Genomic DNA, 20,862 nt, shown 5'->3' on the forward strand with positions numbered 1-20,862 from the left:
ACAAAATCATAAGTTTTTCTAACATTTTCTAAGATCCTCATTACTTTCTAGGCGCAAAACAGATTTCGGATTATGTCGAAAAAAATCGTCCTAATTTACTGCAAATTTCTGATGTGTTGGTACAGTAAAGCATATTGTTTTCACAGCAAAATTACGGAAAGAAAACACCAGACTGGGGGCAAAAGGTCATAGATCATAGTTGAGATCTAACTTCGTAAAACCTGTAAAGAAACAAAAATAAACTTTGCAATCAACTCTGCTAACTTTAGCAACACTGATTAATTTTTAATAAAATCTAGTTTAAGTTGACTCTGTTTTTTTAAAACTGGTGCTAGCAACAAAGAAATTATCGGTATCCAAAATAACAGACGTCTGTCCTTTTCATAGCAACCAAACGCAAGTTCCGAACTCAATATCTTTTAAATAGATCTGCTAAGATCCAATACAAACTGTTCAATTTGTAAGAATATGTTTCACGTCCGATAACTGACTTATAACATACTCCTTAACTTCGGTTTTTCGTGGAATTTGTTCATCGATTACGCTAGAGTCCAACTGCTCTGTTGTTTCTGATCCGTAGTTCATAGCATCATGTAAAATAGAGGCACGTCTCGAAAGAGCATGGCCATTCAAATCGATATCTTTACTCTGCAAAACTGCAATTTGAACCACGTCATTTTTAGAATCAACATTGACAACCTCGCCTTCGACATGCATCAGTTCAGGTCTGAAATTTTCATTCAAATCCACAACTTGAAAACTGACTCTGGAGCTTTTCGGAGGAAAAGTTTCGCCTTTCTTCACGTCAATTGATTTTGGTTTTGAAGAGGCTACGACAGGACCATTGTCGATGGACTGCTCGTCTGATGCATTGCCATTAGCTACTTTTTGAAACACTTCGGATTTGTTTGTTTGGGGCTCCTTCGCACACCACGCTTTGTTGGGTTTGGCCTGTAAAAAAACAAAAGTAAAGAAAGTGGACAAATTATTGCCTCCAAAATTTGACTTGCAGCAAATAACACACGACAGATTGTCGAAAATAGCTAAGAGCGATAAGCTTGATCTCTATTTGAGCTTTAAAAAGGTTGATTTTGTGTGCTAATTTAATATGACCAATAAAATCTAAGTAAGGGAGAGGAACCGAAAAATGCGCCTTCAGTTGACTTCAATTAAAGTTCGTGCCTTTTCTTGAGCAGCGTCAAATTCATTTTACCGCAAAACAGGAAAAATACAGAAATTAAAAACATAGCCGGCAGACTGCCGGAATAGCTGTGTAATAGATATACGTCAGTAGATTACAGATACAGATGCAAAATGAGCTGAAAAAGTTATCGACGATCCTTAAAAACAGAAAGAACTTTTCAGCAATAGATTACTCTCCACAGAGGCCTGTTTATTAGGGACTTTTAATACACATACGAGGTTCTTTGACCTTAAACTCACTTAAATTAAATTATAGTTTCAAAGCGCAAGTAATTTTGCTGAGTGAGGTAAGCCATGTCTAAAATCTAATTAAGCAAATTACCAAAAACCTTGTGCTAGGAAGAGAGAAATGACATCACGCGGGCAAATGCCTGTAGTGAGAGGAAAAAGAGGATTTAGATAATTTGATTTTTTTTAACTTTCCTGAGTTAACAATTGTAAAACGAAAAAAGGACGTCAGACGACGAAACAGTGAAATACCACTTAGTGAAAACTTTCACGCCGCAAAACACACTTTTTCGCTCAACCTCTAGTTTCAGCGTGACTAAAATCACTATTCCCTTTTGATTTCATAAATACAAAGTAAAGACAAGTGATCGAAAAAGAGAAAATGTTAAGTTAGAAGGTAGTATATAGTTGGATCACCTTCCCACCGTGTGACACCATGTTTTGAGAAAGGTTAAAGCGCCCTCCACTTGAATGTGTTCCCCTTGAATGAATACGTGGCGGTCAAGCAAGCCGATAGGCAAGCAAGCCGAATTTTGAAAACGAGGTCAAGTAAGCAGAAAAATTTTGGGATACCGGTATTTTAAGTTGCCCCTGGCGGGCCGGTGGGCGCGCTTCGCCGCGATAACCGGCCCGCAATTTCCGGATTACATCCCACAGCGGATGAGAGGCATGGCCATGGACAGCGGTCCGCTGAGGCCCGTACACACTAGATGTCTAAAATTGACGTATTTTTGTTTCTTTGGCGCATTGGAATACATTATGCACTATAATACTACGCGCAGTATTGAATGTAACGGCTAACAATGTATTATTTCTGATAGATTACATAACTTTCGGCTTGCTTTTCTGTCCGCTTACTTTTACTTCGGCTTCCTTTGCATTCGCCAAGGATATATACGAATAATAATAGTCAACTATATGTATCTCAATTGCTCAGAGCATCTGGATCTATTCTGTTTCGGCCCCCAGTGTGTTTTACGCCCCCCAGTTACAAATTATATGTTATATAGCATATTACTATGTAAGAAAATAGCACGTTCGCCTGGGGGGCGTAAAAAATTTAAGCTCACTTAGCTGGGGGGGGGGGGACAGAATAGATCCGAGCATCTTATTTGCAAGAAAAAGGAGACTAAAATAATATGTGTTAGTGTTATAGTCAAATCAACACTTCTATATAATGAAAAAATAACCATTTTTTGTGACCCAAATTTCATTTCAATTATTGTTTTTCAGTTGATATGATCACTCTGCCAACAGATACAAAAATTTAGTTATTTTGTCAGTATTTAGAATTAATGGAATTGACAGCTGCTTTTGTATAGACTATTTAAAAATTACTCTAACATATTATTCTATCCTCCATTTCATTGCAGATAAGATGTTCTACAAAGCCGTTCCCAAATTCTTGATTATGTTCGTACATTTTCACGCTTATTTTCCTGGCAAACTGATTGCTCTTTGAGCTAATACGAGCACATATGCAACCTAAAGCAGGCTATTGTATTAAATATTTATATATTTCATCTCGGTGCTAGTACGACCACAACACATTTTGGATTTGAAATTTTGAGATTTTACAGATTTGGACTTTTTTGGCAGTTTGATACAAATTTTATTAGAATTATTAGAGAATATTTTTGGAGGTAGAGAAATATTAGCTAATTCGGCACGCTTATTCGAACTTGAACAAAACCGATACCAAAACCTACGTCATCATATATTTCTTAGTTATTAAGATCTGCTAGCAATCAACTGTGTGAGCCATGCGGGTAAGAGTACCTATAATTTCAGTTAAATTTAAAGGATTTAGAAATAATAAAACAAGGAAACTTTTCATTCTGATTCCTGTTTTTTTTTTATATTTTCTGCTATTCTGCTCTTTTTTTCTCTAATAAAGTATTTAATCGAATTCTTATCTTTTTCTCTAATCATGTATCATTATTTGGAATATTCGAGTATTCTTAAATCGAGTATTCTTCCCAAACTTTGCAAAAATTTAAAAAAGTCCGCAAACCTTTGGAAAAACTGCAAGTAAAACCCTGTAACGGACCCCAGAATCCAAACCTAATCTACCTAATTCATAGTGTCAACTATAACTAAATTCCATATACGAAGCCGACTATTTCCTATCATTATACAGAGTAGGATACATGAAATCCTTTATCCGATTTTAATATACAGGGGATTAACTCTCGTGAAAGGCGCTATACCTTTTTTTTTTTAAAAATAAATGGGTTCACCCATGGTCCACATATTCATTAGTTTTGAACATTTTCGTTTAGATTGCCCTAACGACAATTGCCTCAAACACTCTCATAAAGAAACAAATACATTAAAAACCTACATGACACTAGATCATTTAGCTAGACTTTAAAAACTAACTTTAAACGCCCGAAAGGGAGTGAAAAATTCAAACATGGCGCAATTTTGAGCGCAAAAACATCAAAAAATAAATTAATTGAACTTACAGCGGAACGCATTTTAATAACAATACATTTTCAAGGACTGACCAGCTGTCATAAGTACTTGGGCCGAAGTTTTCAGACCCTTCAAAAATTACAAAACTGACGAAATATTTGAACAATCTTACAATAAGCAGCGTAGAAATTTAAGAGAAGTCCAATTAAAGCTCACTCGGCATTCGGAGCAATTGAAACCATTAAAAACGCGACAAAGTTCTTCGGTTTTGGTTTGAAAAGCAAAGGGCCAGTAAAAGAACAAAAAAACTCACGAGCACGAATAAACTGATGTTTACACGTTTTCTCAAGCTCTCTGATATCTATTAGGTGAAAAGAAGCACTTATTGCTCAATATATTGACCACAACACACCACTTGAGGCATCTGTTTCACTAACTTGAATTATTTGAAAAAAAAAAAACAAATCAATATTACTCTTTGAAGCCGAAAAAGGCAGCGCCCAAATACAAAACAACCGACTAACGTAGGAACAATTGCTCTCAAATAACCGGCTGACTTCATTAGTAGCTAGCTACGATTTAGTGAGGCTAGCTTTAGCTAATTGAAGGGGTGTGAGGTGAGCGCAGCGGAGGTGCACGGGGGTCAACCTCTAAGAACCGCCACTCACACCATAAGTATAAGTCTCCAAAACAGTTTCTATGCATCACATACTTTGAGAATATTGAGCTGAAAGGCTCTAAGAGAACTTAATGCCCTTTAGGCGCTACCTGTTTATCCCGTTTTTGAGGACGAAAAGTCAAATGGGTCAGACGAAAAATCGGTCAAGCGAAAAATTGCATAACGACCATCAGGGCTGCATTACCTACATTGGATTAGCAAGGAACACTCCTTATTATCGTAGATTAATTTTATGAAACAATGAGCTTAGGGGCACACAGTTTGGTAAGCAGTTTGCTTTGTGGACTATACGTTTATTAAAAACTTGGATAAACTTTTACGTATCAGCGCTACTCATTAAAAGATTATATTTTCTTCGTTCTTTTTTGAAGCAAAAAAAGCAAGATTCTCGGTAGAAGTTACATTCAAAATCTTTCCGAACGTAAATGTTAGCAGGATTACGAACACTGCAGCCCAACAACCCCGATGAGGCGGGACGAGTTTTGGCAAGTTAGAGATTGAAGCTGTTTAAGCTCAAAAGGAGTTAGAGAGAATAAGATAAATTAATTTTAGGAGATTCAAAAGAGAAGAGAAAATGTGAAGATTTCAACAAGAATCAGTCGTATATATAGTCTGAAATATGAATATAACATTTACAGTGTAGAATTGTTAAAAAGTTCATGTATCAAAAATCAGGCGATTTTGGGGCGTATGAGTGGGCGTCATTTCATTACATGCAAAAAATTAGTTCAGTTGAGATTGTTCAAAAAGTTGCATTTCCCATTCAATATTAGTAGATAAATATCAAAATTTGACAAACATACAGATCTAAACTGATTTACAATGCATTTTCTAGCTGCAGTCGTCGTTATGAATCTGGTAAGTTTGTTTTCTTTCTTGAGTTTATCAACATAAGTTAAGTTTCTAAGCTCTAAGATATTTTCTGTGCTTCAATACCCCCACTCAGATTGCTGCCACTAGATGAAAATCTGGACTCGCCCAACAGTTGTTCTCGATGTTGTTCTACTTTCTGCTGTGACAAAGATTTTGTCAGAAGATCTGCTGCCATTTCATCTGTTGGCGTGTAGATCAATTTCATTGAGTTGTCATCAACTCGTTCGCGGATGAAATGATATTTCGTGTCAATGAGGTTTGATCGTTTGTGAGGCACCGGATTAGTTGCAAGATTTATGCAACTCTGGTTGTCCTCTCCTATGGTTGTGGGCTCACACTGTTCGTACCCCAGTTCTTTAAGAAGACCACGCAAGAAGATGGCTTCTTGAACCGCGAAAGCTAAACCCTGATATTCTGCCTCACAAGATGAAAGTGACACTGTCGCTTGCTTCTTGACTTGCCAACTGAGAGATCCCCCTACTGTCTCCCAGCTTGAAATAGTATCCTGTGATCGATCGTCTATCACTTACGTCTCCACTCCAGTCTGCATCTGTTTCGCCATCTAGAGTGCTGTTGCTGGTTGTTGGGAAAACAGTCTAAGAGATTTAGTATGTTGTAGGTATCTCAACACGCGCTTGCCAGCATTGAAATGCTCAACAGGTGGGTCATTCATAAAGCGTGAAAAGACATTTGTGATCCACATATCTGGTCTAGTTTGCTTAGCTAGGTAAAGTAGAACCTACTAGACTTCTTATCTCATGTGAATCTACTCTTACTGAATCTTCTTGAGCTATTTCAAGTTTTAGGTTATTTTCTGTTGGTGTTTTGCTCGGTTTGCAGTTTTGCATATTGAACTGTTCTAAAAAGTTTTGAGTGTACTTTTCTTGATCTAAACTTATTCCCTTTTCTGTTTTTAGAATTCGCATTCCAAGAAACCACTCAAGATCTCCTCTGTCGTCCATTTTAAACTTTGATTCAAGTATTTTGGGGCGCATGAGTGGGCGTCATTTCATTATTACCTGAAAAAATTTAGTTCACTTGAGATTGTTCATTAAGTTGCATTTCCCATTCAATATTAGTAGATAAATATCAATATTTGACAAACATACAGATCTAAACTGATTTACATGCATTTTCTAAAATCTTAGCTGCAGTTGTCGTTATGAATCTGGTAAGTTTGTTTTCTTTCTGAGTTCATTAACATAAGTTAAGTTTCTAAGTTCTAAGATATTTTCTAAGTTCTTTTCTGAGCTCCAATACCCCCACTCAGATTGTTGCCGCTAGATGAAAATCTGGACTCGCCCAATAGTTGTTCTCGATGTTGTTCTACTTTCTGCTGTGACAAAGATTTTGTCAGAAGATCTGCTGCCATTTCATCTGTTGGCGTGTAGATCAATTTCATTGAGTTGTCATCAACTCGTTCGCGGATGAAATGATATTTCATGTCGATGAGCTTTGATCGTTTGTGAAGCACCGGATTAGTTGCAAGATTTATGCAACTCTGGTTGTCCTCTCCTATGGTTGTGGGCTCACACTGTTCGTACCCCAGTTCTTTAAGAAGACCACGCAAGAAGATGGCTTCTTGAACCGCGGCAGCTAAACCCTGATACTCTGCCTCACAAGATGAGAGTGACACTGTCGGTTGCTTCTTGACTTGCCAACTGAGAGATCCCCCTACTGTCTCCCAGCTTGAAATAGTATCCTGTGATCGATCGTCTATCACTTACGTCTCCACTCCAGTCTGCATCTGTTTCGCCAACTAGAGTGCTGTTGCTGGTTGTTGGGAAAAACAGTCTAAGAGATTTAGTATGTTGTAGGTATCTCAACACGCGCTTGCCAGCATTGAAATGCTCAACAGGTGGGTCATTCATAAAGCGTGAAAAGACATTTGTGATCCACATATCTGGTCTAGTTTGCTTAGCTAGGTAAAGTAGAACCTACTAGACTTCTTATCTCATGTGAATCTACTCTTACTGAATCTTCTTGAGCTATTTCAAGTTTTAGGTTATTTTCTGTTGGTGTTTTGCTCGGTTTGCAGTTTTGCATATTGAACTGTTCTAAAAAGTTTTGAGTGTACTTTTCTTGATCTAAACTTATTCCCTTTTCTGTTTTTAGAATTCGCATTCCAAGAAACCACTCAAGATCTCCTCTGTCGTCCATTTTAAACTTTGATTCAAGTATTTTGGGGCGCATGAGTGGGCGTCATTTCATTATTACCTGAAAAAATTTAGTTCACTTGAGATTGTTCATTAAGTTGCATTTCCCATTCAATATTAGTAGATAAATATCAATATTTGACAAACATACAGATCTAAACTGATTTACATGCATTTTCTAAAATCTTAGCTGCAGTTGTCGTTATGAATCTGGTAAGTTTGTTTTCTTTCTGAGTTCATTAACATAAGTTAAGTTTCTAAGTTCTAAGATATTTTCTAAGTTCTTTTCTGAGCTCCAATACCCCCACTCAGATTGTTGCCGCTAGATGAAAATCTGGACTCGCCCAATAGTTGTTCTCGATGTTGTTCTACTTTCTGCTGTGACAAAGATTTTGTCAGAAGATCTGCTGCCATTTCATCTGTTGGCGTGTAGATCAATTTCATTGAGTTGTCATCAACTCGTTCGCGGATGAAATGATATTTCATGTCGATGAGCTTTGATCGTTTGTGAAGCACCGGATTAGTTGCAAGATTTATGCAACTCTGGTTGTCCTCTCCTATGGTTGTGGGCTCACACTGTTCGTACCCCAGTTCTTTAAGAAGACCACGCAAGAAGATGGCTTCTTGAACCGCGGCAGCTAAACCCTGATACTCTGCCTCACAAGATGAGAGTGACACTGTCGGTTGCTTCTTGACTTGCCAACTGAGAGATCCCCCTACTGTCTCCCAGCTTGAAATAGTATCCTGTGATCGATCGTCTATCACTTACGTCTCCACTCCAGTCTGCATCTGTTTCGCCAACTAGAGTGCTGTTGCTGGTTGTTGGGAAAAACAGTCTAAGAGATTTAGTATGTTGTAGGTATCTCAACACGCGCTTGCCAGCATTGAAATGCTCAACAGTTGGGTCATTCATGAAGCGTGAAAAGACATTTGTGATCCACATGATATCTGGTCTAGTTTGCTTAGCTAGCTAAAGTAGTGAACCTACTAGACTACTAAACTCATGTTTATCTACTCTTACTGAATCTTCTTGAGCTATTTCAAGTTTTACGTTATTTTCTGCTGGTGTTTTGCTCGGTTTTCAGTCTTGCATATTGAACTGTTCTAAAAAATTTTGAAGGTACTTTTCTTGATCTAAAGTTATTCCCTTTTCTGTTTTTAGAATTCGCATTCCAAGAAACCACTCAAGATCTCCTCTGTCGTCCATTTTAAACTTTGAGTCAAGTATTTTGGGGCGTATGAGTGGGCGTCATTTCATTATTACATGCAAAAATTTAGTTCACTTGAGATTGTTCACAAAGTTGAATTTCCTATTCAATATTAGTAGATAAATATCAATATTTGACAAACATACAGATCTAAACTGATTTACATGCATTTTCTAAAATCTTAGCTGCATTGTCGTTATAAATCTGGTAAGTTTGTTTTCTTTCTGAATTTATTAACATAAGTTAAGTTTCTAAGCTCTTAGATATTTTCTAAGTTCTTTTCTGTGCTCCAATAGTAAACAAGAGGATACTGATGTAGTAAATCAATTCACTTAAGGGGCTTCAAATGGCGTCATGAGATTATTATATACCACTATAACAAACAATAAAACTTTTTTTTATAAATTACACTTCGGCGCACTTTTTATTTGATTATTTGACTTTTTCTGAGAGTGAACTTGAGTTCAGCTCCTGCCCTTGTGGATGAGAGAAATTTATATCGCACAAAACGAAAAAGTCAAGGCCGTGAAAGTCAAGACTGACAAGCAAACATTTTCCATACAGACCAACACGTTTACAATAATTCCTTCAAACTTCGTTTGCGACCAATAAAAACGTTATCAATCAATTTCGGGCTAATGGTTCAAAAATGACTGGATAGCGGCTGCTTTCGTCAGTAGCACGCTGCTCCGCTTAGGGTGACTAGCTTTAGCTTAATTTAGGGGGTTGGGGTGAGCTTTAGGGGGTGTCGGAGGAGGAGAAGGGGGTGTTTGACTGTGAAGAGTGCAGGGTACAGGTCGATTGGGGGGATGGGTGGAGTGAAGAAACTGAAAGGGAGGGAAGGAAGCTGTGGTGCGTCGCGTGCAGATGGGAGGTAAAAGAGGAGGGTGTAAAATTCTAATAACAGCCATTTATATCATTAAATGTTTCGGTTAATCGCATACTTAGATAACTAGAGACTAGCAGCTCGAAAGGCTCTACGATACCTACAAAAATTCAAAAAGATCAGACAAAAAATCAATCAAACGAAAGATTGCATAGAAAAAGACCAAGGGACTAATATAATTGATAAACTTCGCTTGAGAGCAATTATTAAAAGATAAAAATTAGCAATTATAACTACAAAGATTTAAATTGAAAAAAAAAAACGTATCCACTTTTGGCGATTTTTTTTACTTTCAGAATTCAATTAACACAAAATAAGTTTAACTGTCTAAAATTTTGAGTGAAAGAGCATATTACTTCACGCAAAATGCAAGATATTTAGATCGAAAAAGAAAATCAATAACTCTAATCGGTCCAATGGAAGTGTTACATATTTCAAAAGACACGCGTGACTATAAAAACAAACTCAAATTTCTTGAAGGTACAGGCACAAATTCACCTCAAATATTAAAATCATTTGTTTTGGAAACAGCCGTCAACGTCAGAAAACACAGACGCTTATCGAAAACAAAAAAAAAACAAGATGTCAAAATTCGAGTTATCAAGTCTGGTCCAGCTAAGCTAAACGAAGAAAACCAATACTTCTCTCGAATGGTACGAACCTGTTAAAATAACCGACCAGCGTCGGACGAATTACTCTCAAACAACTGAGTGAGAGAAAAATTTAGATCACGTAAAACAAAAAAAGATCTTTTCCGTTTGTGCCCCCCCAGCTTAGTGGGCGCATATTATTTGCACCCCCCCAGACGCACGTGCCATAATTTTACATGAGGATTTACTATCTAATGGCACAGGATCTGTAACTGGGGGGGGGGCATAACGTACTGGGGGCACAAACGGAAAAGATCCCAAAAAAATAAGGGCGTAAAAGTAACGCCAAAAGTCAAGCCGGTCAAGCAGAAATTTTGGAGAAATCGTTCGAGAGCAATAAACAAGTGTTGGAAATGCGGGCATCCGAAAAGGGGCTTTAAGGGCCTATCCCGTTTCTAATTTTGGTTTTGTTTTCGATACTGCCTCTGTTCATTCTAGATTCTTCAGTTCAGTTTAAAAGCACTTTGAACAGAACGAGAAGAGTTAAATTAGCCCCAAAAAAGTCAACAAGATTTCACGCAAAAGGTTGGTTAAATTGTGAACTACGGTGAAGCGAAACACAATATTGTTCAACGAAGTAAAAGAACATAGCAGGAAAAAAACCTGACCAATAACAAAGAAGTTTTATCGACTAAACAAAATACTAGACCTATAATGAACTATTAATGGATGGAAAACCATTTAGAAAAAATGCAATAAAGTACAAAAACAGTTGAGATCGAAGGCGAATTGCCGCATGCAAACAAAACACATAGGCGAGCGCGAAATTTTGTTCGAACACTATCTGCTCACTTTTTATTAAAATTAGAGTTAAAGAATTACGCCACAAAATCACTTACTTTTTCGCTTCACTTCTCGACGTGACCAAAATCATAAATTCAATTTAGCTCAAAAGTCATAAAAATGAGTAGACCGATCTTTAAAACATAGCTGGAAGATTGCCAGAAAAGAGCCGCAATAGCTTTGTAGATCTGCAGTCTCAAAAAAAACAGCAAGACACCAAAAAAATTCGTATTTTCATTAAAGGCTGATATGTTATATTTTGATTAAAAATCTGTACAAGTTTTTGCTGCCTATATTAGCTACTTTCAAATAACCTTCAATTAGAGTGACACACACCCATTTCACCTTATCTTTGAATAAAAGTAAATAAAATTCAATTTCAAAGTGAAGTCATTTTTGAGAGTGAGGTAAGTCAAGTGTGACCAAAAATTTAATCACGCGAGTGAGCAAACAACTCACTCCACTAAGAGTGAAAAATGACGTCGCGCACGCTATTTGGTTGAAATTGCATGAACAAATTGCAGCGAATGAACAAAAAGCAGATTTGAAGTGGTTGTGAGGTTACATGGTCGTAACGAAAACCTTGACAACAAAATAAAAAAACATTTATTTTAAGCGCAAACTATTTTGATGTCATTTTGTAGCTGAACATACTCCGGTTTCTTAGTATACCAATAAGCATTTCTGAAAACCATTAAGAATTAGAGATGTTAACTAAGACTTCAGAAGTCAAAGATTTCAAGCAAAATGTCAAAAAAGCGGCAAAATGAGGTAAGGAGAAACAAATTTTTAACCGACGAAATAAAAAACATAGCAGGACAAGTCCTGACGTACAATTCAAAGAATTTTCATTGACTAAACAGGAAACCTAAACCTAGAATGGACTATGAGTGAATTGAGAAAACCATTTTAAAAAAAATCAGAAAGTAAGAAAAAAAAAAGAAAATCAATATCAAAATGCCGCATGTGAACAAAAAAACCACTAGCGAGAAATGAAAATTTAATTCAAACAAAAAACTAGGCCTAGAATGAGCTGTGAATGGATTGGGAGAACCATTTAGAAAAAAATCTTATCCAAAAAACCGAAAAAACAGTAAAAATCAGAGTGAAATTGCAGCATGTGAACAAAAAACTGCTACCGAGAAACCGAATTTTTGTTCAAACACCATTTTCTCACTCTACTTTAAAATTAGAGCGAAAAAATTTCACGCCGCAAAGCCACTCGCTTTTTCGCTCCATTTCCTGTTTCGGCGTGACCAAAATCTCTACTCTAATTTGACTTCAAAAATCATGAAAATGTGTTAACAGATCTCAAAAAAAAGACAGCGCCCCAATACAATTCAAATTGTTTGAATTGTACAAAAACCAAGAGAAGGCCAGTAATAGCCCCAGCTATCGCTGTGCGGCTATTAAAAACAGCTCCCCAATAATTCAACTCATGCTTTCCCACAACTTAAGATTGAGATGTTCATAAAACACCAACTTCTAAAGCACAAATTTACCAAAAGTGTCTCTTTATCATAGAGTTTGAATCACAAAGTCCAAATTATAGGAGAATTCATTTGCTTTTGACCCGGACACAGTGAAGGGTGAAACTCTAAGAACCACCTTCACACCATGAAATTATGTCTCCAAAACCTGTATCCCGTTTTTGAGGACGAAAAATCAAATGGGTCGGACGAAAAATCGATCAAGCGAAAAATCGCATAAGAAAGACCAAATGACTAATACAATTGGTACAAACTTCATTTGTGAGCAATTAATAATCTGGCAATTATCAAATCTGGCCATTTCATAAAAATTCAAATCTACAAAATCTTTGCCTTAAGAAATACAAGAAGGGCCCAGATAGAGTTCAACTTTTAAACAAAAGCGCATATTAAAACATTGCCAGATGACTCAAGAAGTGACCGCTAAAATTAAGCCTAATACTTAATGTACAGTTCAAGGTTTGAGTAATTTTTTAGCTCAAAGAAATTATTTTTTTAAATGAAAAACTAGGAGAAAAGATCTTAGAAAAGATCTTGCGATTTCTTTTTGTTTCGCTGTCTAAACGAATTTAAACCTTTAAGAGGCAAGAAGGCTCGTTAAAGAAACACAAATAACTTTTATGACATAAATACTCACAAATATTTATGACATAAATACTCACAAAACTTTTTACGAAAACGCATATTTTCCACCAAACAAAATATCAGTTACGTCATAATATCAGTAAAAATGTTAAGTTCTAAACTACAGGGAATTGTATGGGACCTCTCAATGATGAGACAAAGTTTCAAGTTGACGATAACAACAAAAACAGAAAAAATTGAGAAAACCTTAAAATCTCAAAAATGTATAACACTATAAACTTTAAGACTATTCGATATAAACTGACTGCTTTGGGTAACATTATTCAATCAGTCCTTAATTGCAAGCCTACGAGACCGGTCAGCATTTTACGGCTACCTAAAGAATAAACAGGCTAACACATCAAATTCAAAAAAAAAAATTGAGCGAGAACAGTGTCGAAGCCATTAAAAAACGAACTCTTCAGTAAAAACACTTCTTCTTTCAATTAAATTTTAACAGCAATGGGTTTTTTAACACTCTGACTCCAATGAATCAACAAACATGAACAAATACAATTAAACGATAAAATTTTTTGAGAAAACTCGTAGTATCAACGCAATTAAATTCAATAACTTTCAACAGAAGCTATTAAATACGCTAACTTATGCCTTGATGAGACGACGAGGATGTTTGCCATTCATAACTCATCAATAGGACATTACAAAAAGTCATTGACAATGAAAACAACAACAAACATAGGAAAAAACAAAAATCCAAAAAAGTAAAGAAGTGCCAAAAGAAAGTGTTGAAGCCATTTAAACCATTAGCTTTTCTCTGTATACTTTATGTATGATCCATTCAACGTCTGCTCTAAGCGAAAGCAACTATCAGTATTAAGGATAATGTGTAAAGAGTCCAAAAGGAACCAAAATTACTACAAAAAATAGCCAAAAAATTATGAAACTGCATCGAAGTCATAACACCAATAATTAGAACATAAACCGCTAACTAGATTAATTTTAGTTGAACAAGAACGGAAGCGTCGGGTCGTTACTGAGACTGACTTACAGCTGACGAAATAAGGGTTAAGATCGTTTAATGTTAAAAAAAATCTCGAAAAATCATTTCTTAAGTCTTAACAGCCATTAAATTCAATTGAATTCAACGGAAGTCAATAAATATGCTCATTTATCATTCGATTGGAGGAAAAAGATATTTCCATGCATATGTAATCCATACGACATCACATTAGGTCTTATGACTATGGAAACAACAACAAATACATGCAAAAACCAAAAATTCAATGGAGAAGTGGGCGAAGAAAGTGTCGAAGCCCTTTACACCATAAGCTTTTCTCTGAAAAATTTATCCATGATCCATTTAAAATCTTTTCTAAGCCAATGGGAGATATCAATATCAAGGATAATGTGATGAGCTTTCAAGAGGCACCAACAATAAGAAAAAATCCAAAATTTTTACAAGAAAATTTTGAAAACTTGTGGCATTGAAGTCATATAACAAATAGTAAGAAAATAAAACCCTTAACCAGATTAATTTTCGCTGCATTAGAAAGGAAGCGGGTCATCTCATTGCTGAGACTGACTTACAATTCACGAAAATAAGTTCATGATCGGTTAAAGTTAAAAAAATTTCTCGAAAAATCATTTTCAAAGTGTTAACAGCCATTAGCTGTCCACCCAAAGCTCTAGATAGGTTCACTTAATGCTCATTACTAAACGTAATGTACTTTTAGTCATTTAGTCAACGAGTCTATGCCATAGGACTCCAAAAATTTAGTAAAACCTCAAAAAGAATCAAAATTTCATTTAAAATTTCGAAAACTCAGAGTCGAAACCATAAAAACACGAGCGATTCCTTGAAAACGAATTTTTTGTTCTTTGGGCTTCATTAGACTGTAAATCAGGTTTGTCATTAACGGAACCTCGGCATGAAAAGTGACTAGTGTCCAGGTGACTTAAGAAAAAAAAACATGAAGTTTTCTAAAAAAAGCTCTCAAATAGAATTCTAATTTTTTTGATAGTTAACTTCCCTATGAGACCAGAACTAGTCTTTTTTATTGCCTTCCGTCTATTAGGAACTCAAAATTGATTCTTGTTGTGGCGTGAAATGTAATTTTGAATCAATATTTTTTATTAAAAAAATTTCTTAATTTGAAGAAAAATTACACTAAAAGTGAATAAAATCATGTCAAATATCACGTGTTCACACAAATCTACAATCCTCGATAACTCCTCGAAAAAAACAAAACGAAATTTAAAAAAAATCTTTTTAGTTTCGAATTCTGAGCTGGACGAGCTTTTTAATGATACCACTCACATTCCTCTACGATTAATATATCGATCGGCCAAAATTGTCTGAACAAAAACCCATTTGAGTATATAGTCCCCCCACCAAAGTGGGGTCGGAACAAAAAAAAGGAACAATGGGGTCGGAACAATGGGAGATATCAATATCAAGGATAATGTGATGAGCTTTCAAGAGGCACCAACAATAAGAAAAAATCCAAAATTTTTACAAGAAAATTTTGAAAACTTGTGGCATTGAAGTCATATAACAAATAGTAAGAAAATAAAACCCTTAACCAGATTAATTTTCGCTGCATTAGAAAGGAAGCGGGTCATCTCATTGCTGAGACTGACTTACAATTCACGAAAATAAGTTCATGATCGGTTAAAGTTAAAAAAATTTCTCGAAAAATCATTTTCAAAGTGTTAACAGCCATTAGCTGTCCACCCAAAGCTCTAGATAGGTTCACTTAATGCTCATTACTAAACGTAATGTACTTTTAGTCATTTAGTCAACGAGTCTATGCCATAGGACTCCAAAAATTTAGTAAAACCTCAAAAAGAATCAAAATTTCATTTAAAATTTCGAAAACTCAGAGTCGAAACCATAAAAACACGAGCGATTCCTTGAAAACGAATTTTTTGTTCTTTGGGCTTCATTAGACTGTAAATCAGGTTTGTCATTAACGGAACCTCGGCATGAAAAGTGACTAGTGTCCAGGTGACTTAAGAAAAAAAAACATGAAGTTTTCTAAAAAAAGCTCTCAAATAGAATTCTAATTTTTTTGATAGTTAACTTCCCTATGAGACCAGAACTAGTCTTTTTTATTGCCTTCCGTCTATTAGGAACTCAAAATTGATTCTTGTTGTGGCGTGAAATGTAATTTTGAATCAATATTTTTTATTAAAAAAATTTCTTAATTTGAAGAAAAATTACACTAAAAGTGAATAAAATCATGTCAAATATCACGTGTTCACACAAATCTACAATCCTCGATAACTCCTCGAAAAAAACAAAACGAAATTTAAAAAAAATCTTTTTAGTTTCGAATTCTGAGCTGGACGAGCTTTTTAATGATACCACTCACATTCCTCTACGATTAATATATCGATCGGCCAAAATTGTCTGAACAAAAACCCATTTGAGTATATAGTCCCCCCACCAAAGTGGGGTCGGAACAAAAAAAAGCATTTTTATACCTTCGGCAAGACAGCAGGCATTGTTGTGTTCAGGCTTGGCGAACCAAGTAAGGGTGATGCACAGACTGATTTTGACCCAGAAGAGTGCAAATTTCCATTAAGTTGTCTTTGTTGTTCCAGTTTAGGAGACCAAACGGCACCAAATGAATGGTTGTGACCACTGATTCGCCTAACATAAATAACTTTTAAGCGCATGAACAAGGTGCAAATTTGGGCCGGACAAGCATAAAGTACTGTAATAAATTTCAAGAAGCACACCACGGAAGCATTGCAGCCAAAATGGAAAGGTAAAAGTAACCGAAACTCAAGCTTGATAGAGAATAGCCCCAAATCAATAATCATTTTTGATTAAATGAGCACTAATTCTACTTAGAGCAGCAGCCTCTAAGCTACGCAGGGCACAACGTAACAAAAAAAACTGCCAACAGACTTGTAGGTTCAGTTTAATTAACATTCAATAATTCACCTAATTAACAATACTCAGGAAATTCCATTTGGAAATCAATAATTACAGGCTCTTACATTCTAAAATTTTCCATGCAAAAATATGGGAACTTTTCTTAATATAGGAGCCCGTCCTCGCCCTCTCCCAATTATAATACTCCTCCCCATTATTATTATTATATATGTACGGTAATTGGGAGTTGGTGATCGGAAGCAAACTCGAGCCCCTTTAAGCTCAGTTGGGATTCCATAATGGCAAAGAGCCAAAAAAACAGTTACAGATGGGATTTTTTACCTTGCAGGGCCAGGCCCAGTTGTCTTTCTAATGTTTGCACGTATTTCAGCTTCCTCCTCGCTTGTACTTTCATCAGACGAGCTCTGATCAGCAGGCTGTGTCGCCTTCGAGCTACAAGCACCACCAAAACCATTTCCACCACTTTTCACGACTCCAGAGCAAGTTGTAACAACTTTATGTTGGCCATTAGGCAATGATATTGACGCATTTATTGCTTTTAAACTTGCAGAACTTCCATATCCACTCAAAGTTTCAGACGACTTTGAAGAGCTTCCAGTTTCATTACATGGCAAAGACTCGGTTACTTGAGCACCTTTTAACTTCTCGTTGGCTGCTTTGACGTTGCTGTTACACGAGGAGCTACTGACCGAAAAAACAACTTCTCGCACTTCTTTCTGATTGGTCGACGAAGTTTGCTGTTCTTCTTCGTCGTCTGTTGTCGTATCGCTGGAATCAGACGAGTCGTCGCGGTTCTCTTCATCCGAAATGTCAAGCCGCGCACGTTTAGTGTCAGTCACTTTCGCATCTGTGTTACTCGTTGTGACGTCACCAGATTGCACTTTTTCGCAAACTGAAACTGAGATTTCATCATCCGAGCTATCAGAGCTCTCGGAAACTTTCCGTTTCTTAGCACACTCGTTTGCTATCGGAGTTTGTGATATCGCTGGCTGCTGTTCGGCTTCAACTTCTGGTTCGATTACGCTACTTTCAGTACGACTTTGTGACTCAATGTTTGATTGCTGACATCGCGACGCGGCGTACTCCCGCGATCGCCTCAACATTTCTTCCAGACTTTCGCTCATTGAAGCTGAGACTTCGGCTGAGCTTTCTTGAACTTGTGACTGTTGACTTTCAATTGCAACTTCACTAGTAGCGGTTCCTTCTGTTTCTGATTGCGAAACAGTTTGCTTTTCATTTGAACTAATTTCAGTTCTCGATTGAGCCGACGTTTTATTTTGTTTGTCAGCATGAACAGTTTTCTCAGCCTCTAATTCTTTGTTCAGTTGTGCAACAACAGAGCTTATATTCAAACCAGGAGCATTTTTAACCGCTATCGGTTTTCGAACATAGGTCGGCTTTGGATTCGGTTTCAAAACAGCGCTTTTTGCAATCTTATACGACCCCTTCTTATCTAAATCTGCAAAAACTCCTTTCGTTACGTTTTTCTCAGCTGGAATTTCCCGGGGTTTTGAATCCGCCACTTTTTTGTTTGCTTGATTTTTCAAGGCGCTCTCAGAGTCCGACGCTTTATACTGTTTTGGAGAAGTTTGTTCGGCCAACACCTTAGAACTTCTATTTTGCAAAACCACAGAAGTACTACTTTGCGAGGCGCTTCCTAAACTAGCTTTCTTCAAACTCGGGTTACTCACAATCGCAGAATCAACGTCAGATTCGTCGTCATCACTGCTATCAGTTCCTAAAGCAGCGTCCATTTTCTTATTATACGCATCGATGACGTTGTCAATCATTCTGGTCCTGGTACTCTGAGCAGACGTTGACTGACTGGCACCCACAGTTTTTGTTTCGCCTTTTGGGATCTCATACGAGGCATCGGGTCTCAACAATAAAGGAGGTTCAACGTACACAGGCTGCGTTATCGGAGTGTAATCGACTTCCATAGCTGTCGAATTGCCATCACCCTTTATCAATTTTGAATCTTCTGAAATCCCAGGTGCCATACCAGTATTGTCGTCGTCGTCATCGGTAAACTTTATGTGAACTTTTTTGACTTCCCGAAATTTTGGATAAGGTTTGGTCTCTTTCGAGCTAAAAGTTGAACTTATTGGGTTCAAAGCATTTTCTGATACTTTTTCATTTTTTCTTTCACTCTGAACAGTCTCATTAACTGTAGCTTGCTTTTGCTCTTTAACAATTGAAATATTTGCACCCTTTTCCGCCGCCTTATCCTTGCTACGCTCTTCTCTATGAGACTTGTTCACAGCTGCCTGCAGGTCACTTTCATCAACGCGTGAACTTTCCGACATAGTTTGACTTCGAGTCGACATTCTTCGCGGTCTAGTCTCATCACTTTTATCTTCTGATGTTGCCTCCGAATTTTCTTTAGTCAAGCGATCAGATTTCCCATGCGGGACACTCAAACCTCTATCTTTCCGACTGTTCAGAGACTTACTGGACAAAGTCATACTCCCCATGTTAATCTTTGCTCTAGGTGCCACAGGTTTTAACTGGAACTTCCTGGGTAGGAAAAATGTATTCGGAGCTCCAAATTCGAGCGGAGTCGACGATGCAACTGGTTTTTTAACTTTGAATTGTTCAGTTTTTCTAACAGGCTTTTCGTATTGCGGTTCCTCAATTTCTGGTATAGCACTCAATTCTATACCTTGAGAGGATTCGTCCATCTGAGATATTTCGACTCTTTGAGACGTTTCGGCTATTTGGAATGTTCCGGCTTCTTGAAAAGATTCGACAATCTTTTTGGGCATGTCAGGAACCATAGTTTGTTCGCCTAATTCAGAGATTTCAGTCTTGTCAGCCGCTTTCGCGAAATTCAACTGCACATTTTCATCAACTTCCATTGAATTGGTTTCCAAATCATTAGGAATAAATCGTTTGTTCGCAAGCTCAGGATAAGGATTTATACGTTCATTCAGCTTGGATATTCTAATATTAACACAGTCGTTGTTTTCAAGAACTTTAATATTTTCACTATCAGAAATAAAGTAATCATTTAAACTAAGGCATAAAAAGTAATGTTCTTTAAGTTTGAACCTTCGTTTTAAAAGTGTCATAAAATCATAAACCGTCTTCATATTTTCAACGTCCAGGTAGATGCAATGCTTCACATTTTCAAGCACTCGAGACTTCTTGCCTTCGAACGTTACAAAGATTCTCATAGTCGCGAAGAACTTCGGCAGCAAAAACAAACTAATCTGAAATAAATATAATCAAATATGGAAATACGAAATGGGCCTTTCTCGTTACACCCCATTATGGCATATCTACGGTATTTGTTGAGCTATATACCATGCGCATTGAGTCGCTGAAAGACTCATAACATTTAAGCCAAAATCAAAAGCTGTAAAATGAGAGATAGCAGTGTCGACTCAAAACTTGTCGGCTAAAACAGTGTCGGTTAGGAAACAAGAAGGCTCACAAGAGCTTGCGCACAAAACAGACCGTTCTACCATTCTCCGCTAGAAGTAGACGCTTTCTATAGTTCAATCTTAACTATATCATAACTGTTGAAATATTTCAAAGACTTCAACACTTCTATTTCAAAACATTCTACTTTTATATTGAGCTTAAAAATTGCTAATCATATTATCCAACATGGAACAAATTTCTGGCCCGAAACTGACATGAAATTCAACATGGCATCCGGAAGATAAACTCCAAGTAGCGTGAATACTTCCCAAAAACGTAAATTAAAGACACCACTCACAGTACTGGTGAATATTTTACTTGTTCAAGCAGTCCAACGACTTCACAGGGCATATATTTTCTTTTAAAAATCTAT

General features: G+C 36.7%; 1 protein-coding gene across 1 annotated transcript; it reads right to left on the reverse strand.

The window, feature by feature from the left end:
• Nucleotides 1–224: 224 nt before the first annotated feature.
• On the reverse strand, nt 225–20,271 carry LOC142350900 (uncharacterized). The gene is made up of 3 exons (XM_075402907.1): nt 17,385–20,271; nt 16,646–16,814; nt 225–951 (listed from the first exon to the last, which is right to left on the reverse strand). Exons 1-3 carry the CDS (start codon nt 20,237–20,239, stop codon nt 454–456), a joined length of 3,522 nt encoding a protein of 1,173 aa, XP_075259022.1. The 5' UTR covers nt 20,240–20,271; the 3' UTR covers nt 225–453.
• Between the last annotated feature and the right edge of the window lie 591 nt (nt 20,272–20,862).

This window comes from Convolutriloba macropyga, chromosome 12, assembly GCF_964194025.1.
Source record: "Convolutriloba macropyga chromosome 12, txConMacr16.3, whole genome shotgun sequence".
NCBI classification, from domain to species: Eukaryota; Metazoa; Xenacoelomorpha; order Acoela; family Convolutidae; genus Convolutriloba; species Convolutriloba macropyga.

Bases quoted from the DNA above. Each gene is read 5' to 3' on its own strand.
- LOC142350900 (XM_075402907.1), bottom strand. From the start codon at position 20,239: ATGAGAATCTTTGTAACGTTCGAAGGCAAGAAGTCTCGAGTGCTTGAA. The intron at 16,815-17,384 runs GTAAAAAATCCC...TATTTATGTTAG, and splicing joins ACTGGGCCTGGCCCTGCAAG to GCGAATCAGTGGTCACAACC. The intron at 952-16,645 runs GTATAAAAATGC...GTTTTTTTACAG, and splicing joins TGCCTGCTGTCTTGCCGAAG to GCCAAACCCAACAAAGCGTG.